The sequence below is a fragment of the Aquarana catesbeiana genome, linkage group LG06 (genome assembly GCF_042186555.1).
Source record: "Aquarana catesbeiana isolate 2022-GZ linkage group LG06, ASM4218655v1, whole genome shotgun sequence".
NCBI classification, from domain to species: domain Eukaryota; kingdom Metazoa; phylum Chordata; class Amphibia; order Anura; family Ranidae; genus Aquarana; species Aquarana catesbeiana.
This window is the reverse complement of record NC_133329.1, coordinates 297,373,876-297,399,896: the sequence shown is the minus strand read 5'-3', so window position 1 is coordinate 297,399,896 and position 26,021 is coordinate 297,373,876. Positions and strand designations below refer to the sequence as shown.

General features: G+C 40.3%; 1 protein-coding gene across 30 annotated transcripts in view; it reads right to left on the bottom strand.

The window, feature by feature from the left end:
* The window catches only part of MAP2 (microtubule associated protein 2), a 309,720-nt gene that overhangs the window by 86,121 nt on the left and 197,578 nt on the right, over window positions 1–26,021 (bottom strand). For 25 of the 30 annotated variants that reach the window (XM_073633484.1, XM_073633482.1, XM_073633502.1 and 22 more), the window contains 2 exons: window positions 18,956–19,031; window positions 542–822 (listed from right to left, as the gene is read on the bottom strand). In XM_073633484.1, the coding sequence (XP_073489585.1) occupies window positions 542–803 (262 nt within the window). In that variant the 5' untranslated portion in view covers window positions 804–822; window positions 18,956–19,031. Of the gene's footprint in view, window positions 1–541; window positions 823–8,328; window positions 8,351–18,955; window positions 19,032–26,021 lie in introns of those variants that run through there. The other 5 variants (XM_073633495.1, XM_073633499.1, XM_073633498.1 and 2 more) reach the window with 2 other exon arrangements.

The window sequence follows — 26,021 nt, the reverse complement described above, 5'->3', positions numbered from 1 at the left end:
TTCCCTTGGTTTCCTGGTACCATTTCTCAATGATATCTCTAGGATCTCCCTCGCGCTGTTACCACCATCTGGAACTCTGTCTTTATACAATCAGTCACCAAGCCTCCAAGCTGTCCTTCTCCTAGAACTCTACTTTATGGAAACTGATGTTCTTGACTACTCCTATAACTACATTATATCCTACAAAGCAACTTCTGCTGCCAAATTCTCTTACCTCTATACATCTCCTTTTACCATGTAAGCACTTTTTAGGTGTTTTTTTATTTTATTCACATTACTTTTGTTATAGAAACCAACGGTAATATGAATAAAATGTTTAGACTTCTACCAGTATAATGGTAGCTGGAATCTGATTGGTTGCTATGGACAAAATAGACAAGTTCTCTTTGACACACATAATTTACTATTCATCAATATACAAAAAAAAATGATAGCAATTAAAAATAAAAAAAGTAAATAAAATTCAAATCAGAACTTGCAAAAATGCATAGGTTACAATGTAAAATTTTACAAAAAATATTTAAGCTTAATGTGTAAATACCTGCTGTTTCTGAATCTGCAGATGGCATTTCTCCATTGATGCCATTCTCCTTGCTTGTGGGATGGGAGTCCTGGAGAGCCCGCTCCCCATATCCTCTTTCCTCTGTCTCTCGGAAGGGAATACCATTTGAGCTGTGGACTATCCCATCTCCTGCTCCCCCTTGTTCCTTCATGTCTGTGGCGTGCGGAAGGGATGAGGCCTCAGTGAGCTGCCCTGGTGCCCAATGGGACGGTTTGGGCTCATCCTGCCTGTTATCCGTCATGCTTCTTCCAACCACAAATCTGCAACCACAGAAAAGTAACAGTGAATTTAGCAGTTGAATTGTACCAACATGTTGCACAGTGCTTCATGGACTACATTAAAGTGATTGTAAAGGCAGAAGGTTTTTTTATCTTAATGCATTCTATGCATTAAGATAAAAATCCTTCTGTATGCAGCAGTCCCCCTTAGTCCCCCTAATACTTACCTAAGCTCCCTCTCGTTTCAACGATGTCTACGAGTGTCTCAGCCGTCCATCCTGTTTGGCTGAGACACATCAGCGGCGCCATTGGCTCCCGCTGCTGTCAAGGGGGTGGGGCTGAACCGTGGCTTCTTTTCTGAATTGATACAGGGAGCTGCGGCTCGACTCGGGTGCCCCATAGCAAGCTGATTGCTGTGGGGGGCACTCAACAGGAGGGAGGTGCGAGGAGCAGAGAAGAAGGAGAAGAAGACCTTGGCTGCCCTGTGCAAAATTACTGCACAGTGCAGGTAAGTTATTTTATTTTTATAGTAAAAAAAACGAGACTATACAATGACTTTAAGTAATTTAGATCAATTCCTGCACCATAGGAATGTGTAATATAATGTCTACAAAACAATCACATATGTACTCAAGGGTGAATTTGTTTATAAGCCTATCATCTAAAAAAATTGGGGATGTGGAGAGAAACCCACAAAGGGTTAGAACATTCTAACTCTAGAATGATGATAATTATCCAAAGCTGCAACAAGCCCCAAGGTAGTGCAAGTTTGGTGTCACTCAAATACATCACATTTTTTCTAATGGTACCCAATGTACTTTTGAAAAGTGATGTGATAAGTTTCCTCTGCCATCATCAATGCACTTATTACATTCAACTTAAACACTCTATGGTGTGGAGTCAGTCTCCAACTCTACTGTTTAACATGATATCCAGCACAGCTTCCACTAAAGGGTTCATCTCCCACTTCTATGCCATGCTTCAGGCGGACTTTCTGAAGTAATTAACCTTGACGGTGGAGAGGCGGTGGGCGTTGGATCTTGACCCCTTTATAGAGGACCAATGGGGGGAAGCCTTACAAGCGGTGCCACAATGCTCTATTGACATGTCGCAGAGGGTTATGAAACTGTATATAGTCCCTAGGGCTCCCTATACCCCAGCCAGGTTGTGCAAAACGGGCCCACTAGCCAATCCCACATGCAGTAAATGCTGTCAGGACCAGGGGGACTTAAAGTGTTTGTTACCCCAACACTTCATATTCCTGATATGTGCCTGCTGTACCATGTACTTCTATGAAAAAGTACCCTGTTGTCTTTGTATTGCTTCCTTTGTGTGAAATCCCTGGTGTTCCTGCCAGTCCCTCTGCTTTCCTATTCAAAACTGACCACACTAAGCAGGAGAACACACCATGGTTAGTTCTCTAGCTGTGCTGGCAACTTAGCCTGCTCTTCTTCAATGATCAGACTTGTCCTGACACACACCCTCTGCACAGCCAATCAATGGGAAGTTCAGTGTACTGCTGCTTCTCTCCCCCCCCCCCCCCCCCCCCAGCTCCTATGCAGCTAAGAACAGAGGGAATGTGATCACTTATAAAAAAGGGGAAAAAAGGTATTTATAATGTTTTTTTTATACAAATTTATACCACTATACCACTGTTTTACAATCAATTTAATCCACTTGTTAGTGGAACACACTTAGTGCCATTTTCCAGCTCTCTATTCCACTCTATTCTAAACCATGTCTATTGGGTATATTGGATGATCTCAAATTATCAGCTTTTGCTACAGAGGCAGTGGCTAGGGCCCTCTTTCAAGCCCAGAGAGTTATTCTAAGATATTGGAAATCTCCTGATCCCCCTTCTCACAAAGAGTGGATACAGTGTATGGGAGAAACAGTGCCTTAAAAAAAGTAATCATACCCCTTGAAATTTTCCACATTTTGTCATGTTACAATCAAAAACGTAAATGTGTTATTGGGATTTTATGTGATAGACCAACACAAAGTGGCACATTATTGTGAAGTGGAAGGAAAATGCTAAATTATTTTCAAATTGTTTTCAAATAAATATCTGAAAAGTGTGGCATGCATTTGTATTCAGCCCCCTTTACTCTGATACCCCTAACTAAAATCTAGTGGAACCAATTGCCTTTAGAAGTCACCTAATTAGAAAAAAGAGTCCAGCTGTGTGTAATTTAATCTCAGCATAAATACAGCTGTTCTTTGAAGCCCTCAGAGGTTTGTTAGAGAACCTTAGTGAGCAAACAGCACCATGAAGGCCAAGGAACACACCAAACAGGTCAAGGATAAAGCTGTGGAGAAGTTTAAAGCAGGGTTAGGGTTAAAAAAATATCCCAAGCTTTGAACATCTCACGGAGCACTGTTCAATCCATCATCTGAAAATGGAAAGCGTATGGCACAACTGCAAACCTACCAACACATGGCTGTCCACCTAAACTGACAGACCAGGCAAGGAGAGCATTATTCAGAGAAGCAGCCAAGAGGCCCATGGTAAAGCTGGAGAAGCTGCAGAGATCCACAGCTCAGGTGGGAGAATCTGTCCACAGGACAACTATTAGTAGTGCACTCCACAAATCTGGCCTTTATGGAAAAGTGGCAAGAAGAAAGCCATTGTTGAAAGAAAGCCATAAGAAGTACCATTTGCAGTTTGCGAGACACCATGTGGGGGTCACAGCAAACATGTGGAAGAAGATGCTCTGGTCAGATGAGACCAAAATTGAACTTTTTGGCCTAAAAGTAAATCGCTATATAGGGCGGAAAACTAACACTGCACATCATCCTGAACACACCATCCCTACCATGAAACATGGTGGTGGCAGCATTATGTTGTGTGGATGCTTTTCTTCAGCAGGGACGGGGAAGCTGGTCAGAGTTGATGGGAAGATGGATGGAGACAAATACAGGGCAATCTCCATCCAATCTGACAGAGCTCGAGCTATTTTGCAAAGAAGAATGGGCAAAAATGTCACTCTTAGATGTGCAAAACTGTTAGAGACATACCCAAAAGGACTTGCAGCTGTAATTGCAGCAAAAGGTGGTTCTACAAAGTATTGACTGATGGGGGCTGAATACAAATGCACACCACACTTTTCACATATTTATTTGTAAAACATTTTGAAAACCATTTATCATTTGCCTTCTACTTCACAATTATGTACCACTTTGTGTTGGTCTATCACATAAAATCCCAATAAATACATTTACATTTTTGTTTGTAACATGACAAAATGTGGAAAATTTCAAGGGGTGTGAATACTTTTTCAAGGCACTGTACATATATCAACATAGAGATTGCCCCCGTAAGTATGATATTCTGTAGGGCCTATGGTTGGACATCTTGAGCCTGAGTCCATTGGACTTGGTCATGGATAGACTTCTAATGGCTATACCCCTATGGTCAACGGTTTTAGAGTGTGGCCGAATACCTTGTGCTGTTACCTAGGCTGCCAAATGTCTTATTCTTCTGATGACACTCATAAGACTTATAATTTGTTCACTGGTCTTGCTATGGTGCGCCTGGTCTGTATCTATGCCTGATTTTGACTTTGTACACTGACTAGTTTTTGCTATGGTCATTTTGCTATGGTCATGACTCTGCTCTGGAATTGCTGTATGTTTATTCTTTTATTTCAATAAAACTTTTCTTGATCAAAAAAACAAATACTCTAGAGTTTGCCTGGTAATGTTCAAGAACCCAGTAATGCAAAGGAAGGAATTTAACAAACATCCATTCTCACCCATGTGGATACAGCACCGATCCAATGCTGCATCTGTCCCCCACCGCCTCTACACTGAGCAATCAAAAACAGCTGATCGCTCAGTTCTCAGTCTTCAGTAAGCAGAGAGCTGGTGGCTGTCAGTGGCTGGTCACTGTCAGTGACTGGACTCCGCTTGCTCAGTGGGGGTATCGTTCTGCTGATCCCCACTGAGCAGGTGGATGACAGGGCCGTCTCCGCTTACTGTGCAGAGCGGAGACAGACCCAGTTCCGCTCTCTCCTATGGGGAAATCAAGTGAAAACAGTCCGCCTGTCACCCGATTTTCACCCGATCATATCAGACAGATGGAAAATAGGACCACCATCCATCTGGATTTGGCGGACAGGATCGTATCGGATATCGGTGGATGTCAGGGGACATGTTACTGCTGACATCCGCCGCTCCATAGGGAGAGTGCAAGGTCCGATCAGGTCTTCCTGAAAAACTGACAGGCGGACCTGATCGGACAGCCCATATGAAAGGGCCTTTATTGAATCTAAGGAATAACAGGCAAAAAAATGATCTGGCATTAGTAAGCTAAAATCTAAAAAGACTGGCTGAGTTGGTCATCTGAAATTTGCACTTTAGTTTTGCACTTTGCACTGTCTTATTGATTAAGGTATGATAGTCATTCCAAGAATTTAGCATAGAGTGACAATCATTTTGATAATGGGTAATTTAAAACCAGGTAAGATTGGAAATCAAATGAGAATAAACATGTAAAACGGAGGTAAGTAGTAAATATCTCAACGGCCCCCACCCCAATATCTGCAGCTAGCTTAAAACAGCGATAGTTTTCTGTCATGTTGAATGACAAAGCACTAAGTTCAATTTAACAGAGGCCTCACCAAAAAAACTTACTTATCTTCACTTTGCCCCCCTTACAGCTATGGGGCAACATGTGACTCACTTCCATCTCTCCCACATGGCAGCATTGGTGCTTGGGGACTGGTAGTGTAGGCACCCGATGCTGTCATATGGGACGAGGACTGAAGACTGAGGCAGGAGGCAGACTGAGGCAGCAAAGAAAAGGTAAGTACCAGTCATGCTGGGTGGGCCATGCAGAGGAAAGTAACATGTTCCCTTTAAGCTTATATTTTTATGTGATTAGCAAGTGAAATGAGTCTGTAAAGAAAGCTGCGTGTCTATCACTAAGAGTGTATGGCAACTATCCCTGCTAAATTACATCCAATCTGGAATAGAATCCACTTTCTAGGTGTCTTCTTTTATATCTGAGAAGCACGTGACTGCCCCCTTGTGGCTACAAATCTGTAAATTCATTCTTTTTACAAAAATATAACAAAAAATAGCATGTAATGACAATTTTGACCAGCTAAACGTTAACACAAATACAGCAAATACACGTTAAAGACTAAGTTCATCTTTTTAAGAAAACGTAATAAAGGCACATGTTTTTGCGGAAAAAAATTTTATATTTTCCTATAGGAGCCTGCAAACCAGATTGCAGCTGCAATGTCAGGCTCCTGTATACTCTCCATCCAGCTTTCTGTCTGTACCTTTGTATGAGCTTTCAGTTACAAAGCTGGAGGAAGAATAAATGGACTACGAGGGTGCTCATCACCGGTACAGCGGTGGAAGACGGGACTTGTAGTTTTCTCATTCACAAATCCATGTGAATGAATGATTTGGCTGTGAGTCAGCTGAACTGATTTTGAAATGTGACATCATTTGCAGGAAGAGGATACCCCACCCACTGTCACAAGTACACATTCTCTACATTAAGGTAAAAAACATTCTGAGAGCAGCTGCCCCCAACCCCGCAGCCCCCCTTAAACATAACTGAGCCTGATCTGGATCCAGTGCTGAGCAGCTCTCTCCCTCCTGTTAGGCTAAGACACAGCAACGTTGCCAGTGAAGAGGGGGAAGGGGCAGGGCCGATCTATGGACACACAAAGCCAGCTTGGGAGCGAGCTCGCATGAGTGCCCCCGTTGCAAGACGGCAAGGAGGGTAGGGGCTACTCTGTGCAAAACCATTGCACAGAGCAGGTACGTTTACCATGTTTTTTTTATGTAAAAAAGAATGGTTCACAATCACTTACTATAACTAAGATTTGACGGTAAAAAGAGGCTTGTCAGTAATTTAAAGGGTTGAACATTAGTCTTAACTAATAGTAGATGCCATAAGGAGCATGCTTTACTTTTGTTATCAAGAAAAGGCTAGTCTATGTGTCTTTTTGTTTGTGGTTTCACTTTGTTACTAGGGGTAAGCTTTTAGAAATTTGGGGGTATAAATTAATCAGGTCAATAGGAAAACAGGCAGGCTGCCAGTATTGACCTCTATTGCTGCCAATGTCAGTTGTATGTCAATCTGTCATGCTGACCCTCTGGTTTAGCACCTAAGGAGTTCTGATGTTTCTCTGACATTCCAAATCTGTACAATTGTCCCATGTCAGTTGAACCCAGTGGGTCAGCAGAAAATCCAAGAAAAGAAATTGCAGCTTCCATATTTATCTTATGATAGGTTTGTCCTGCTCATCTCCAGAAGTAGGGCTTAGCTTTGAATTTAACATTGTCCTAGTCATCTCCAAGAGTAGGGCTTAGCTTTGAATGTAACCTTGTCCTGATCATCTCCAGGAGTAGGGCTTAGCTTTGAATTTAACATTGTCCTGGTCATCTGCAAGAGTATGGCTTAGCTTTGAATGTAAACTTGTCCTGGTCATCTCTAGAAGTAGGGCTTAGCTTTGAGTTTAACCTTGTCCTGGTCATCTCCAGAAGTAGGGCTTAGTTTTAATATTAACATTGTCCTGGTCATCTCCAGGAGTAGGGCTTAGCTTTGAATTAACCATTGTCCTGGTTATCTCCAAGAGTGGGGCTTAGCTTTGAATGTAACCTTGTCCTGGTCATCTCCAGGAGTAGGGCTTAGCTTTGAATTTAACCTGTTCTGGTCATCTTCAAGAGTAGGGCTTAGCTTTGAATGTAACCTTGTCCTGGTAATCTCCAGGAGGAGGGCTTAGCTTTGAATTTAACCTTGTCCTGGTCATCTCCAGACATAGGGCTTAGCTTTGAATTTAACCTTTTCCTGGTCATCTCCAGGAGTAGGGCTTAGCTTTGAATTTAACCTTGTCCTGGTCATCTCCAGAAGTAGGGCTTAGCTTTGAATTTAACCTTGTCCTGGTCATCTCCAGGAGTAGAGTTTAGCTTTGAATTTAACATTGTCCTGGTCATCTCCAAGAGTAGGGCTTAGCTTTGAATGTAACCTTGTCCTGGTCATCTCAAGAAGTAGGGCTTAGCTTTGAAATTAACCTTGTCCTAGTCATCTCCAGAAGTAGGGCTTAGCTTTGAATTTAACCTTGTCCTGGTCATCTCCAGGAGTAGGGCTTAGCTTTGAATTTACCATTGTCCTGGTCATCTCCAAGAGTAGAGCTTAGCTTTGAATGTAACCTTGTCCTTGTCATCTCCAGGAGTAGGGCTTAGCTTTGAATTTAACCTTGTTCTGGTCATCTCCAGGAGTAGGGCTTAGCTTTAAATTTAACCTTATCCTGGTCATCTCCAGAAGCAGGGCTTAGCTTTGAAATTAACCTTGTCCTGGTCATCTCCAGGAGAAGGGCTTAGCTTTGAATTTAAAGAAAAGAAGTGTTTAGTAACCAAGTGAAACCAGTGCCACAGGGGTGCCCATTACCAGTCACAATGCAATGTCTGCTTTTAGGCAGGACTATACATTTTAAAAGTTTTAAATATATGCAATTTCCAACAATAAGCTTCTCCAACATTTCTCCCTTTGCCTTGGTAAATATACCATTGAATGTGTTTTACCTGTTAAGTCTTTGTTTTCAGATAAATAATACCGGTTAATCCTGCCAAAAATCCTGTGAGCATGTAACTTGCACATGTAACCCTGCCCAGTTCTTCTCTGCGAAATACAGAACACACCACCATGTGTTACGTAGATGAGGAGAGAGGGAGGTATTTTATAGTCAAAATCTAAAGTGAGCAGCCTTGGATGACAAGGCTGCTCTTCCCTAGATAAAGTACAGTGAGTAACTGTTGTCACCCTAGTATAGCAAATATGATACCAGCAGTATGATCTAGTGCAAAAAAATGTATAGAGGCTGACAAAATAAAACTAATGCAACCACTGGTTGATGGGTTAACTTTAGTAGTATATTTGATTCATCATGCCCAGTCTCCAAAATTTCTGCTAAAAATTAACCCAATCCTTTATTTAAGGTGCTTTATTTATGCTGAACAGAAGCAGAGCTGTGGGTCACAACAGACCATCATTGTTCCTGTTTTTTTTTCAAATAAATTATTCCAATTGCTCCTCGTAGAGCTCCAACAAATGCTCTATTTTCAGGACAGTTAAGACTTTGCAATAAGATGAGAAATTTAGAGAGTGGCCTGGTGAAAGGACTGCATTGTGTGGCAAGAAAGGAAAGGGCTAGACACTATTACTCCATTTCAAGCCAAATGAATGCTAGTTAAATTGATTCTTTTTATCATTCTGAGCACAATCCACCATTCAGCAAGTAGATACAATATTAATTTGCTCTATTTTCAGATCGTATAATGTATGCTGAATAATTATTATAAGGTAATTTAAAGCAACTGTAAATATAGTAAAGTGTTGGGAATAGATTAAGAGAATAATACAGGCATACCCCACTTTTAAGTACACAATGGGGTTTATTTACTATAGCTTCAAAGTGCAAAATCAGGCTCACTTCTGCATAGAAACCAATGAGCTTCCAGGTTTTATGACCAAAGCTTAATTGAACAATCTGGGGTTAGAAGATCATTGGTTTCTATGCAGGAGTGAGCCTGATTTTGCACTTTCCAGCTTTAGTAAATAAACCCCATTGTGTACTTAAACGTGGGGTATGCCAGTATATATATATATATATATATATATATATATATATATATATATATATATATATATATATATATTCTTTTTTTTGTACATACACATGGTATGTATTAACTATGTATTTTCCTTAACTAACTAAAAAAAACTTACCGTGTGAACCAGGCTTTAGATCTCATTCATATGTTCTAAATGGCCATGGAATGGCAAATATACCATGAATACCTACAGCCAGGATCCCAGATTTTCCAATTTTTGTCAGCTGCTCAGCCTGTTCACCTGAGTGATGGGCTGAAAAGAGACACTGCTTTTAACATGTATCTGCACATCCAGTGGTCCCCATGTTTAAGCTCCGGGGGACAAAGCAAAACACATTGGGGTGTGGCCTGGCAGGAACCCAGTCTGAGGTCTCTCCCATCACTACTACATTACCATAGGACTCAGTTGCTGTGCAGCACCAGGGATGTTTTTTCTGTCTTCCCTTCAGTGACTACATGAGCTGGGATGAGCTCCATCCGTCGCCAACACTCCTGCAGCACATTCGGTATCATCTACATTACTCCCCACATCGATTGAGCCTGAGCGACACAAACCGTGGGTCACAGTGGTTACCTGCTGTTAGGTAAAAATTTCTGACCCTGAATGCAGAGAGATTTTATCCAAGGGCAAAAATGTATCCCTACCTGCAGGTAACCACTGGGTGTGTAGATACAGATGGATAGGATATATGTTTACAGCAGACAGCCTTGGCTCTTTTCAGCCCATCACTCAGGTGTACAGGCTGAGCAGATATTAGAACATCTGAGATCCCAGGTGCAGATACTTGCAGTATACTTGCTCCACCATGGTCATGTAGGATATATGAATGAGACCCAAGACTGGATTTAAGCTAACCTTACTGTGCAAGTTGAGCAGGTGCAAGGGGCAACATATTGTGGTGGCCAGTAAATTCAGTGATTTATTTAAACCTTAAAAAACTGTTTCCTAAGAAATGTTATGAAATGTTTTAAGAGATGAAAAAAAAAAAAAAAATGTGCACTGCCTATTACAGGATGGTGCCCTTTGTACCTGGTCAATGTGATTGGCTTTTATTCAGGGACGGCATACCACTTGGTTGTACATCTCCTCGGGAAGAGCGCAGTTCGTTATGCACTTTTGTGACCCATTTTTAGCTGACAGCCATGTATTGCCTGCTGTCAGATGACATCGTTCAGCAGGTCCAGGCTCAGGAAAGATCCTAACTTCAAAGTCAGGATTCAACCAGATGCCTGGACCAGCAGCTCGCTCAGTCTCTCAATGAGCCACTGAGACCCTGAGCCAGCCGCTCCTGCCCCCTCCACAGCCTGGCATTCCAGTGAGCTTGGGGGAGGGGGGGCAGAGCCAGGGACTGACAGTCACCACTCTTTGCTCACTGAAGGCTGAGAACTGAGTGATCAGCGGTCTTTAATCGCTCTGTTGTTGGTCATAGAAGCAGCTGGGGACAGATGCAACATTGAATCAATGCTCCATTCACCTAGGTAAATATAATAAAAAGAAAAACTCTTTTAAAGGAAAAAAATGCCCCTCTCCCTCCTAATAACCCTCCCTCCCCAAGCAAAGATTCCCACTGTAAAATATCTCCCTCCCTCAAATATCCCCCAAAAAATTAAACCCCCCTGTCTCTAAACCGACCCCCCCAAAAGCAAAAATATCTCCCTCAGTCAACACCCTCTCTCCCAGCAAAGTTTCCTAATTATGAAGAAAATCTCCCTTCATCCAATCAAACTCCCTCCCAGAAACAAATTCCTGCCATTAACCACCCCCTGTAAACTTCTCTATAAGAAACTCCCCCCTTCTCCAAAAGCAAACCCACCCCCCTTTCCTTAACCCCCCCCACCAAAAGAAACACCCCCAGACTGGAATTCTCACTTCCTTCTTCCTAAAACAGAAAATTGATGCCTCCCCACTTACTAGACCTCAGATTCAGCAAGGCACAGAAGGAAAACTTCTGCATCCCCAGTCTCCCTTCGGCTGTGTCATATGATACCTCGAGGAGGAGTCTAGGAGTTCTCTCAACCATGCACTGTCAATTGCCGGCATCTGAGACCTCGCAGTAATTTCATACTTTTCAGGGGGACCCCTAATTAAACTGAGGAGATGGGGCACAATAGAAGGGGGGTTTGCTGCTGCACTCTAAAACTCTGATTGCTTCTACTGTGCTGATGCTGAGGCTAATCAGCAGGGACACTGTCTAGACATTTTGCCAGGGTTCTCTGGGGGGTGATGGTTTGAACACCACTGACCCCCCTCCCCTTATCTACACCTCTGCATTTTAGGAGAAAAATAAGTTTTGAGGTTGATTTACTAAAACTGGAGAGTGCAAAATCTGGTGCAGCTATGCATAGAAACCAATCAGCTTCCCATTTTTATGTCAACACTTAATTGAACAATCAATATAGGGAGTATTATTCCTGCGCTACCAAGCAGTGGTGTTATAGGTGGTTTTAGCACCTTGCACCGAATGGGGTCCAGCCTTAAACCCTGGTGTGACTAACAACTGACTAATGGGGATGGTGCTGCGCTAATCCTACAATAAATTATAATATCTAGGTGTACTGGGTAAAGACAAGAGTTGATACCCAGTACACCTAGATATTATAATTTATTGTAGGATTAGCGCAGCACCATCCCCATTTGTCACTTAATTGAACAAGCTGAACCCTCCAGTTTCAGTAAATCAACCCCAATATTCTCACCAATTAACTGGCATCCGTGTCTTATATCTGGAACTCAACAATCCCCTTTCAAGTATTCCACTATAAAATCCTTTAAAGAGGAGCTCCGCTTATCTGTTTCATCCCCCCTCCGCTGCCACATTTGGCACCTTTTGGGGGGGGGGGGGGAGTGGGTACCTGGTTTTGACAGGTACCAGCTCCCACTTCTGGCAAGATCACCTGAAAGTTCACCCCCCCTTCTCCCTCCCCCCACTGCGTGTCATTGAGAGAGTGTATGCGCAGTAGGGAACCGGCTGTGAAGTCTCAAAGCTTCACTGCCAGTTTCCCTTAGAAGCAATGGTAAAAATGGAAAAATCGGCTAGGGTGCCGACATCACTGGATTCCTGGACAGTTAAGTGTATTAAAAGTCAGCATCTACAGTATTTGTAGCTGCTGACTTTTATTTTTCCTGAAGGAGCCTGGAGCTTTAAGCACTTTCTTAAAGAAACGTGACAAACTACCCGACCGACTTTATACCTCTGGCATCCATAAATTGAAGGTTCCCCTACACTTTGGCCTTTTAATTTGTAGATTTGCTCCACTTATCTATGGCACTAAACAACCAATGAAAATGTTCATATTCAGAATAAGCAGCTAAATATCTTACAATCATCATTCTGGGCAATGTAAAAAGTTCCTTTACCTTAACTACTGGCAGATATTGCGCACTAGGGACATATCTATGATATAAATAACGAAAGTCCTTTATCACAGACATCTGCAGTTACATACGGCGAATTAAATCATAATCAATTCTTAACGAATGTATTTTTAAGTAATTAACATTTCAGGTTTAAATCTCATTAGGAAAAAACTATTTTAAGCATAAGCATTCCTGTCAGTGTCAGAAAATGTGATGTAACAGAAATTACATTTATCTAGAGAAAAATATTATTATTATTATTTTATCAGTATAACTTTCTGTATCCATTACTCTTGCATTCTTGGATAGTGTTCTTTCTCTCCAGTACCTAATTATATAAGCCTTGGGCACTCCATGCCCAGACAGGTCCAGGTCACTAGCTATCAGCAGTCCCTTCTAATTTCAGGCCTGGTGCTACAGCTGAGTGAGTCTAAATAAATCAGGTCAATTTTTACATCTTGTTAATCACTTGTGCTGACTACTGGCTTCTGCTGACCATATGACACCTGCAGGAATATCTCCATGCTGATATGGTAGGCTGCACATGAATGGATGCATTCTACTGTACTGTCAAAGAGTCACTGCCTACACATTTTACATGATTTTGAAGTCAAGGCATTCCTTAGATACATATATATACAGTATATATATATATATATATATATATATATATATATATATATATATATTATATATAGATAGATAGATAGATCTCTATATCTATATACCGTATATATATAGATATATATTTATATCTATATATCTATATATATATATATATATATATATATATATACATCTATATATATATATATATATAGATATATATCTATATATATATATATATATAGATGTATATATATATATATATATATCTATATATATATATATATATATATATATATATATAGATATATCTATCTATATATATATCTATATATATATATATATATCTATATATGTATATATATATATATCTACATATATATACATATATATGAGATTCAATTAAAATTTCAATGAAAAATATATATATAAAAAAATAAGAGAGAGATTTAAGTAAAGAAAAAACCCAAAATATACCCCTACAAAAAGACACCATAGCTCCCTATTAAGTGAGACTTTTTTTTTATTTAAAGACCCCAGTTAAGGATGTAAATTAAAGCAATCAGGGTGCAAAAAATAAGCAGTCAAAATGTTAAAATCCATTGAAAATTGCAGTCCGCTTAAGTTCTAAGAGGATGCAATTACACTCTTACAGGAAACAAGTAATCATTTAGTGAGCAGTGAAATAGCAAATAATGGATTATACTGGGAGGAATGCTTTCATCATGCACCAAAACTACAAGCATGTAGGGCAATAACTTATTCTAAGTGACAATGACAAGTATTAGAAAGAACACGTATTTTTCGAAGTACAACCTTGTTTACATTTTTCTCATTGGTCAAATAACCTACAAATTGCTTTTGCAGTTTACTCTACAGATTCAATATTAGGAAGAACGATTAAAATGTAAAGATAACCAAAATTATTTTCTCTAAGACATTGTATAAAAGTATAAAAATTGTATTAATATATATTAATATCCTGACTCGTGTTTTAGATAAAAGTGGGATTATTTAAATTTGTATTCAATAATCATATTCATGCTACAGAATTGCTTGAGGAGAGATGTTTCCTCTTGCATTACTAGCCAGCAATTAAATAGCTAGGGCTTAGCACAGTGCCTGCAATGCAGTATTTCAGCTCACTTTAACTCTGCAGTGAGACCTCCCGTATGGTGAATGCTGTAAGTGAAAAACAGCAAAGAGGACCATTAATGAACTAAAGTTATTTACTCACCCTGGGTGAAAAAATGTGCTTATATCCCAAAGACAATTACCTGCTCTGTCCACAGCAAGCCCACTCAGCAACTGCAAAGCTATCTAACAGAACACCTGCAGCTGAGTTCTAGCTGTAACTTGATTCATATTTGTCATGAAGAACATGTAAAGGGGCAAGGGAAAGGTAAACTTCAACAAGGACATGCAAACAGCTAGAAGGGCATTCCAGGTCTACTGTGACCTCTCAATCCCAGGCAGCTGGAGAACTAGGGGTTACCCAAACAAATTTAAATAGAAACAGAGACCATACATGCACCAAATCTTGCATTGCATTAAAACATTTTTGTAAGGCTGAACTATAAAATAACACCATGGGGAGAATTACTGAACTTGAAGGGTGCAAAATCTGATGCAGCTCTGCATAGAAACCAATTGGCTTTTAACTGCTTGCCGACCAGCCGCCGTCATTATACTGCGGCAGGTCGTCACGATCCCGCGAGCTGTCGTAGCTATACTTCAGGATCACAGGATCGGGATAGCAGGCACGCGCACGTGCCCGCTGCACTGTGGGGGTGCCGACGCTCGTGGCCAACGGTCGCGATGACCGCTGGCCACGAGCGATCACAGGTACGAGAGGCAGAACAGGGACGTGTGTGTGTAAACACACAAATCCCTGTTCTGCTCTGTGAGGCGTGACAGATCGTGAGTTCCTAATAGCTAGTAACTTCAATCTGTCATTTCCTCTAGATCAGTCCCCTCCCCCTACAGTTAGAAACACACACAGGGAACACAGTTAACCCCTTGATCTCCCCCTAGTGTTAACCCCTTCCCTGCCAGTGCCATTTTTACAGTAATCAGTGCATTTTTATAGCACTGATCGCTGTATAAATGCCAATGGTCCCAAAAATGTGTCAAAAGTGTCCGATGTGTCTGCCATAATGTCGCAGTCCCGATAAAAATCGCAGATCGCTGCCATTACTAGTAAAAAAATAATAATAAAAATGCAATAAACCGAATCTATCCCCTATTTTGTAGACGCTATAACTTTTGCGCAAACCAATCAATATACGCTTATTGCGATTTTACCAAAAATATGTAGAAGAATACATATTGGCCTAAACTGAGAAAAAATTAGCTTTTTTTTAAAAAAAATGGGGATATTATTATAGCAAAAAGTACAAAATATTGTGTTTTTTTTTCAAAACTGTCGCTCTTTTTTTGTTTATAGCGCAAAAAATAAAAACCACAAGCTCTATTTGTGGGGGAAAAAAAGGACGTCAATTTTGTTTGGGTGCAGCGTCGCACGACCGCGCAATTGTCAGTTAAAGGGACACAGTGCCGAATCGCAAAAAATGGCCCGGTCATTCAGCAGCCAAATCTTCAGCCCCGGAAGAATTTACCCCCTTCCTGACCAGGCCATTTTTTGAGATACGGCACTGCGTCACTTTAACTGACAATTGCGCAGTCGTGCGACGCTGCACCCAAACAGAATTGATGTCCTTTTTTCCCCACAAATAGAGTTTCTTTTGGTGGTACTTGATCACCTCTGCGGTTTTTATTTTTTGCGCTATAAACAAAAAAAGAGCGACAATTTTGAAAAAAAAAACACAATATTTTGTACTTTTTGCTATAATAACTATCCCAAATAAAAAAAAAACAAACAAATGTCTTCATCCGTTTTGGCCGATATGTATTCTTCTACATATTTTTGGTAAAAAAAAAAAATCGTAATAAGCGTATATTGATTGGTTTGCGCAAAAGTTATAGTGTCTACAAAATTTTTTATTTTTCAAATTTTTTTACTAGTAATGGTGATCAGCGATTTTTATCGTGACTGCGACACTGCGGACACTTTTGACACTTTTTTTGGGACCATTAACATTTATACAGCAATCAGAGCTAAAATAGCCGATTACTGTACAAATGTCATTAGCATGGAAGGGGTTAACACTAGGGGCAATCAAGGGGTTAGCTGTGTTCCCAAGGTGTATTCTAACTGTGGGGAGACTTAGTATGAACACACGATTTGTCTACCCTCCCCTGAGAGAGCCGAGATTTGTGTGTTTACACACACAGATCCTGGTTCTCACTTTGTCACGAGTGATCGCGGGTGCCTGGTGATCATCACGCGAGCTGGGCACGCGCATCGGCTCCAGGGACATGCTGCGTGCCTGCAAAAGCGTCTTAAAGAGCTGACGATGGCTCGCACAGGGGAGCCATCCTGCCGCAATATAACTGCGGCGGCTGGATCGGGAAGGGGTTAAGTCAAAAAAGCTAGGGAATATGGTTTAAAGCACTTTGTCTAAAAGGAATGCTTATTCTTGAAAATAGTAGCATATATTCCTGGCAGCTTCAATTTATAAGAAACTTCAAAATATATTTTAAAAATACATGTTATGCCTTTTATACATCTACTCTAGTTAAACTACAAACAAAATTCCAAAAAAGTTGGACACTGTAAAATCTACATAAAAACAGATTGCAATGATTTGCAAATCTCAAAAAAACATATTTTATTCACAATACAAAATAGAAAACATATTAAATGTTTTAAATGAGGAAATGTACCATTTTAAGAAAACAAATAATGTTATTTTTAAATCAATGGCAGCAACACATCTCAAAAAAGTTAGGAAAAGCCATGTTTACCATGGTGTAGCATCCCCTCTCCTTTTAACAACACTCTGTGAACGTTTGGGAACTGAGGAGACCAATTGGAGTTTTAGGAGAGCAATGTTGTCCCATTCTTGCCTGATATAGAATTCTAACTGCTCAACAGTCCTGGGTCTTTTCTGTCACATTTTTGTTTCAAGATGCACCAAATATATTCAATTGTTGAAAGGTCTGGACTGCAGGCAGGCCAGTTTAGCACCCAGACTCTTCTACTACAAAGCCATGCTGTTATCATAGATCCAGTGTGAGGTTTAGAATTGTCCTGCTGAAATATGCAAGGGCTTCCTTGAAAATGACGTTGGCTAAATGGGAGCAAATAAAACCAGAATATATCTTTCAGCATTAATGGTGCCTTTCCAGATGTGGAAGCTGCCCATTCCATATGCACCCCCATACCATCATAGATATGGCTTTTCAAACTGAGCACTGATAACAAGCCGGAAAGTCCTTTTTCTTTTTAGTCCAGAGTATACAGAGCCCATGGTTGCCAAAAGAATGTCAAATTGAAATTTGTCTGACCACAGAGCAGTTTTCCACTTTGTAACAGACCATTTTAAATGAGCTTTGGCCCAGAGAAGACCGCTCTGTTTCTAGATCATGTTAAGATCTAGAAACACAGCTCTCCTTTGCATTTTTGGATGCCATGGCAAACTGTGTTTATAAACAATGAATTTTGGAGGTATTCCTGAGCCCATGCAGTAATGTCCATCACAGGATCATTCCTGTTTTTATTGCAGTTCCATCTGAGGGCCTGAAAATCACGGGCATCCAATACTGCATTTCAGCCCTTTCCCTTTAGTACAGAAGTTTGTCCAGATTCTCTGAATGTTTTGATGATATTATGTATAATAGATGATGATACAGTATATTTAAAGTCTTTGCAATTTTACGTTCAGGAACATTATTCTGAAATTGTCTGACCATTTTTAGAAACAGCATTTCACAGGTACATGTCTGCCCATCTTTACATCTGAGACACTCTGACTCTCTAAGATGCTTTTTTTATACCCAGTCATGTTACTGACCTTTTGCCAATTATTCTAATTAGTGGCAAAATGTTCTTCCAGCTCTTCCTTGTTAGTACCACTTACTTTGCCAGCTTTTTGTTGCCCTGTCCCAACATTTTTGAACCATGTGGCTGCCATCAATTTCAAAATGACCTTATTTTTTCCTAAAATAGTAAATTTTCTGGGTTTAAACTTTTGTTATGTATTCTATTTTCCACTGTGAATAAAATATGGGTTTATGAGATTTGCAAATAATTGCATTCTGTTTTTATGTAGATTTTACAGAGTGTCCCAACTATTTTTGGAATTGGGGCTGTACACTATATGTAGAAAAAAACTAATTTATCTTTACCAATTTAGGGGTTTTTACTAATTAGAAGTGTGTTAGTAGACAGTGGGGTTGATTTGCTAAAACTAGAGAATGCAAAATTTGGTGCAGCTGTGCATGGTAGCTTCTAACTTCAGCTTGTTCAGTTAAGCTTTAACAAAAAAAAAACCTGGAAGCTGATTGGTTTCTATGCAGAGCTGCACCAGATTTTGCACTCTCTAGTTTTAGTAAATCAACCCCAGTATGTTGTTACCAGATAAGATTAGTATGAACTGTGAGCATATTTTTCAAAGTTACCATCTATCACACTTAACAGACAGATCATTTTAAACAAATACCCAGACTTACCCCCTGCCACAGTCGGTGTTCTCCTTTATACAGAAGTGTAGAGCTCTAAATAGCTGTAAATATCAAAACACGTCACCTAGCAAAACCAGAAGAACAAAAAAAAAACATGAATGAAAAGTCTTGGTTTCATGCAGTTCCATGGTTTTAATTTATTATATATATTTATTATATATGAGGACATAAATAACAGGCTGTTTTGACATATACGACAATGCAGTTTTATTAATTCATTCCATGTCAGTAATTTGTTTAATCTATAAAATAGCTGCCAACTCTCCAAAAAATATTTTTCTAAATGGTACTTAGTAGTAATACAGAGGACTCCTCTCCCTCCACAGACTCTTTGAAAATAAAAATTGTTAACTGTCAAAATACAAAAAGTTTGGTATTTCCAGAGTTCCAAGGGATGTGACAGTTGAATACAATAGGGGAAAACTCAGATTTAAAAATTGATTGGTTGTTGCTAGGCAATACAAATAGTTTCTTTTTATTTTATATAATAAATAAGGACCACTCAAACTGCAATAGGCTATACAATATAAAGTAAATATAATCCCTTCTACCCTGATACCGTATTTTCTTTCCTATCCTCTAAGTAAATACACAGTTCATTTTGAAAACTAAAATGATTATTTATTCTTAAAGATGGAGAGCTTCTGTTTGTCAGATGAAACATCCCTTGGCAGACAATTTTTCAGTTAGTGGTAACTTAATATATTTTTATTGTGCAACTAATGAAAAAAACAGAGGCTATTAAATTAGATCATGTCAACTACTGCCTGGCTTTGCTGTAAACATAATCCACAAGGCAGTGATCCTTAGTGATAATACCATTTTGGCTTGAAGGCTCTGGACAGCAACTTGTATACCCTGTATTTAAAATTGTTTCTTTCTTTCTTAGGCGGCCTACTATGGATGCAGCAAGTATGTTTACATACATCGGGGGGGGGGGGGGGGGGGGGCACTCTCAATGCATTATGGAGCAGTACAATGGGTTTGGGTCTGAAGTGACATCATTAAGGTCTACTCTGCCTGCACCTGACAAGTTTTATTGGTTTGGGTACATTTATATAACATACAATTTGAAATGATTGTAAAGGCAGAAGGTTTTTTTATTTCTATGCATGCTATGAATTACGATAAAAAGCCTTCTGTGTGCAGAAGCCCCCCTCAGCTCCCCTAATACTTAACTGAGGCCCATCTAGATCTAGAGATGTTGTAGGATTGTCTCAGCTGCCCGGGACTCCCCTCCTCATTGGCTGAGACAGCAGCGCTGTGCCATTGGCTCCCGCTGCTGTCAAAGTCAGTCAGCCAATGAGAAAAGAAAGGGGCAGTGCCACGGCTCCATGTCTGAATGGACACAGGGAGCTGCGTCTCGGGTGCCCCCGTAGCAAGCTGTTTGCTGTAGGTAGAGACTATATGCAAACGAGAAGATCCGGACAGCCGCACTCCAGAAAGTAATAATCCAAATTTCTTTATTTTAAAATCAGGAACACATCAGATACAGGACATCATGGACAGAGTGTACAGATCATAGGCTAACGCGTTTCACACTTATCCAAGTGACATCATGGACAGAGTGTACAGATCATAGGCTAACGCGTTTCACACTTATCCAAGTGCTTACTCATAGTAAGCACTTGGATAAGTGTGAAACGCGTTAGCCTATGATCTGTACACTCTGTCCATGATGTCCTGCATCTGATGTGTTCCTGATTTTAAAATAAAGAAATTTGGATTATTACTTTCTGGAGTGCGGCTGTCCGGATCTTCTCGTTTGCATATAGTCTCTACTAGCATGAGCCAGCACCTGGAACCTCCCATCTCTGGAGAGTAAGATCAGCTTCATACCTGGTGAGATCTAAACTAGTGCGAGGATAATTTTTGTTTGCTGTAGGTGTACTCAACAGGAGGGAGGGGCCAGGAGCACTGAAGAGGGACCTAAGAAGAGGAGGATCCAGGCTGCTCTGTGCAAATCCACTGCACAGAGCAGGTAAGTAAAACATAATTGTTATTTTTTAACTAAAAAAAATGAGAATTTACAATCACTTTAAGCTGATGATGTATAAAGTGGAAACTTACTAATGTCTTTCATAAATGTTACCCACAACCAAATGGTACCAAGCATAGCTGAGCATTTTCCTTTGAACAGTAAGTCAAGAGACTTGTAGCCAGTGAATCTAAAAAATAACAACTAGCGTTAATGCCATCAGAAGCTCTCTGGTGCCTTAAGGTTGACTGGATGCTGAATTCTATAGCAGTTTGTTTATATCTGGCCTGAGGTGTGATAAGAGAATCCACTACAGTCTCAATGAGTGTTGACAGTTATGCACACTATGCTTACTATGGATATCCCTGATCCTAACTCCAAGCCAGCCTGCAGTCATGAATAAGTGAGCATGGCATCCTTGGATTGAGGTGAACATCCTTGTCACATTAGGTTTGTAACAGCACAGACAACAGTCCACACTAATAAGGGTGTGAATATTATCTCCTTATTTATTATTGCTTGCCATCTCTAGGGACTTGCACACATCCATGGGTACCCATATCCATGTACACAGTATTTTTGCTTTGCTTTTGATCACTGTTAATGTGCCCGGAGCTGATTACATCTTTGTACAATTTTTTTTTCATAAAACTAAGCCTTCAGCTGTGCTTATTTAAGTGGTAGAGGAACAGACTGATAAATTATGCTCATGCATGCAATTTTTTTTTTTTTTAAAGTACATCTATCATGGTGTACCATACCTAAAATAGCCCAAGAAATCAAAATAACTTTATGAGAACCCCGGGGGCCTCAAAACCCAGGGCACTCTAAATATGCAATTTTCAACACTGAGCAGTGCTGATACTGGACATTGGATTTTTTTTTTTGCTGTAAGGCAAAAATGTGGAATTTACATATATTGTTTGAAGAGATTACCTAATTTTGTACAAGCTTTTGTAACTTATTTATACTCTAATGAACTATGTTTGTTTTTGTAGAATAACTGATTCATTATGTACATAACGGGCGTGGATCCTGAGAAATCAAGCTTTTTGCGAAACACATTGTTCCTGAAAGTCAGACAAAACACATATTAGTTATATACTTCTGATCAGTATTTTTATCAAGCCCTGTGTGTGTTTTTTGTCATTTTCATTTTTTTTTTTAAATAAAAAAATGTTTTTATCTATTTGTGTGATTTCTTGAAGTCCCATTTATTCTTCTCATATTTTTCTCATATTGGGAATATGAGAGCTCTCCAATCCAATATTGGGCTTACCCCTCCATCTTTCTATTCTTTCCTACTGGCCCATCACTATGACTGTTCTTTCCTACTGACCATTAGGAAGGTACAAGATGTGAAACAGGAGCAATTGACATTGCTGGGAAGTTTTATTTTCCTATGAAAAGGCCTATAAAATTTTCCTTGTTATTTTCCTTTTAAAAGGCCCTGGGATTCAGGCCCGAGGGGCCTTGTGTGTCAAACATAGATACCTGTAGGCAGCTGAAGGCGCCTGCTTTTGATTTATGTGGCCAGTTTTGGTACTTGTACACCATGACAGGTGTAGATTAAAGCCTTCTGGTAAGCAATTACAGCATATTGCTCGGGCCATGTGTCTGTAGAAAGTAGAGGTGGGGGGAACCTCCAAAACAGATCCTACCAAAGCCCTTTTGTACCAAGTAATGGGAGTTAATGATGTAGCAGAGGGGTTGGAGACCTTGGTCTATGCAAAATCCAATATGAAGTTCCCCACATTTGCCCTGCTCCAAAAAATATGGAACAAGGCCAGACACCTGCAGGCCATCAAAGGTTTTATTAAATACAACCCAATTTGGAACAATGGTTACTATCCGGAATTGCAATTCTTGACATGTGGGGCTCGGTGGAGGAAACATGGAGTCACGCACCTGAACCACATTTTTGAGGTGGGCAAATTGAGCTCTTTTTCCGACATGCAGGAGCGATTTCGACTTCCACGGACTATGTACTTCTACTATATGCAGCTGCAACATGCTGTCAGGGCTCAAACTAGTGAGACTCCATGGATGTCTTCCCCAACCCCCATATTCCATTACATGGAGGAGGTGTCCTGTTTTAAAGGCTATATCTCTTGCTGTTATTCAATGTTATTGTCTGTATTCCTGGCAGGATTCCCATTGGGGGCGGTGAGCAAGTGGGAGAATGATGTGGGCACTTTTGAGGAAGAACAGTGGGAGGAGGTCCTCCAGGCTGTAAAAATGTCGTCCCTCAATGTAGCGCAACGCCTGTCCCAGTTGTACATAGTCTTGCGGGTGCACTATACACCTGCAAGGCTGTTTAAAATGGGGGGAGCTCAAACTCCGATTGCCCTCGGTGTGCTAGAGACCATGGAGACTTGATCCATATGTTGTGGCGTTGCCCCAAGCTACACCTATACTGGACAGGGGTTCTGAACACTATTAATAAGGCCTTTTCAGTTAATATCCCGACAGATCCCAAACAATGCATACTGGGTATGCTGGACGATCTCCCCCTTGAGGATAACTTTAAACCACCTATTGCAAGAGCCCTTTTTCAGGCTGGCCTGCTTATCCTTCGGTTATGGAAGGCAGTTGACCCTCCCACACTCAAGGAATGGATTACCCGAGTGGGGGACACTTTACGGCTGGAGCTATTTCCTAGCATAGAGGATGCCCTGGAAAATTTGATGCATTATGGTCACCCTGGCTGGATACCCTGGGACTTTCCCCGGTAGACCTCATACTGGATAGACTATTGATTTAAACTAGCTGCTGGAAGTTTACAATCTATAAATTTTATTGTAGGTTTATAATGATGATACCATGTTGAGCGCTGGTGTAAAGTGATGATAAGTATACCAATTGTACACTGTACCTTGTTGAATCTGGAATCTATGTCATGTTTGTAATTTCATTTCTTTAATAATGTTTTTATTGGGGAAAAAAAAAAGCCTTCTTGTAAGAACTGCGCCAGAAGGACAAAATACCGAAGATCCTGAACTCCTGATGTGGGTGAAAATACACTGATACACATGAACAGCCATCATCACTGTGTTAGGGAATCTATGGTCTTTTACAATTTAGTCTAATTTTTAACACTGAGATGCTCTGGTCCTTTGGATTGCAGACATCAAAGGAAAATAATGAAAAAAAAATTAAAAAAAATCACAGTGCAAACACACTGTCTGGAGGAGTCTATTGATGTTTCACATTTATATTATCTGATAGAAACACGTTATTATCTGTAGAAAGAATTCCTCAGTAGTGGTTTTTAAAGGATAATAATACAAATTACTAAACTGACTTGCTGTCTGTAGCATATCCTGTAGAAACACTTTACAGGGTGGAGTTCAGAAAAGGACAACAAATCCTCTCTAATACTGGCCATACACTTCACAATTTTGTTGGCAATTCTCAAAGTTTTCCATTAGCATCAACTGTATGAAATTCATTGATTCATAGCACACATGGTTTAAAATTGGGATGGAAATTGCTGATAAAAAGTGCAGTTGGTTAGAGACAATGCAGGGCATACTTCTTTTCATACTAAGCTCTGTTTTACATATGCACTGTAAAAATAAATCACCACTAATGAAGTGTGTGCAATTTGTGCATGCTGATGTGTTTGTAAAAATGTTTGCTTTCATTTAACTCTTACAATGCAGTTAATGCCGAATGTCGGAAGCAGAAACTCACAGTTACACCGGGAGTACACAGATCATAGCGGGTTGTTTGCTTGGCACCTTGCCCATTGAGAAAATGTCTTACATTCTGTGAATGAAAACGGTATAGATGAGTTTCATGATCTCCCCTCCTCCAATCACAGAACACCTTGCATTCTGTAGCGTGAATGAAGATTTTTTCTCAATGTATGAGGTACAGATCAAGACTCCCTGTGTATAAAAAAGTTTTAAGAACATATTAGCAATATTATTGCTCAGGTCAGACTTGAGACCCTTTCTGGGACAGGAGTGCATAACCGCTTAAATTCTCTATCCTCGTTCTAAAGGGATGTTTTGACTTCTGATAGGAGCATAGTACCTGAGGTTTTACCATAAGAATACAAGCAATCCTGTTTAGAGCATTTAAAATGTAAATGGTTTCTAAGAATTCACACCTCAAATTCACATAATGGTCTCTCTTATTTAGTAAATGTCACACTCACCAGTTCCGTCCTTCAGCGCCAGGTCTCCTTCCCCATATGAGGCCACTGGCATGCGGCTAATCAGGGTCAGCAAGCACCTCAGCCAGTCCATGGCCAGGCTCTGACTTATAGGAATGGTGCACATATTTTTAAACACTTGAGAAATGCATCCACACACTAGTAGCAGGACACCCTGTGTTTCCTAGTGACTTCCTGAGCGTATCTTTAGTGATCCTCTGTGACACCTGTGTTACCACTGATTTATGACTCCCTGTGTATTCCAGCCTGCAACCTGCAACCAGTGCCTGTGTGTTTGCCTGTGTGTTCCAATCAGCAACTTGCATCCCATCACCTGTGTGATTCTCTGTGCACTCCAGCCTATAACTTAATTACCTATACCTGTAAGTTTTTTGTGCATCCCAGCCAACATCTAGTCGGGGACTCTCTGTGTACTGCTGCCTATAACTAACTTACCCATACCTGTGAGTTCTTTGTGCACCCCAGCCAACATCCAGTAATCGACTATATTTGTACTCCAACCAACAACTTGCATCTCAGCTGCTGTGTGACCTTTTTAGACCCTGCACCCTAGACCTTCTAATGTCTCTCACCTTCATTATTCGAGTGGGCTCACTGAGCTCTCTGAGTCTTTGCTATCACCACTGTCTACCCCAGTTTCTATACCCAAGCCCTAGTCAGCCAATCTGCCCCAAATTTCATAAGCACTGCTTGACACTGCAAGACTGTAGGGCTAAAGGTTGGAATTACAGATTAAATAACCCTATGTTTTAGGTTTTACTTGTCTATGTGATGTTAACTGTTTGTAAACTGGTAACATTGCTAAACAAGTCGATAAAAGTAGTCTGCTAGCTACAGTACATAATTGTCTGTACTTTTTGCTTTTATAAACTCTCAATAAAAATGTGTCTCTC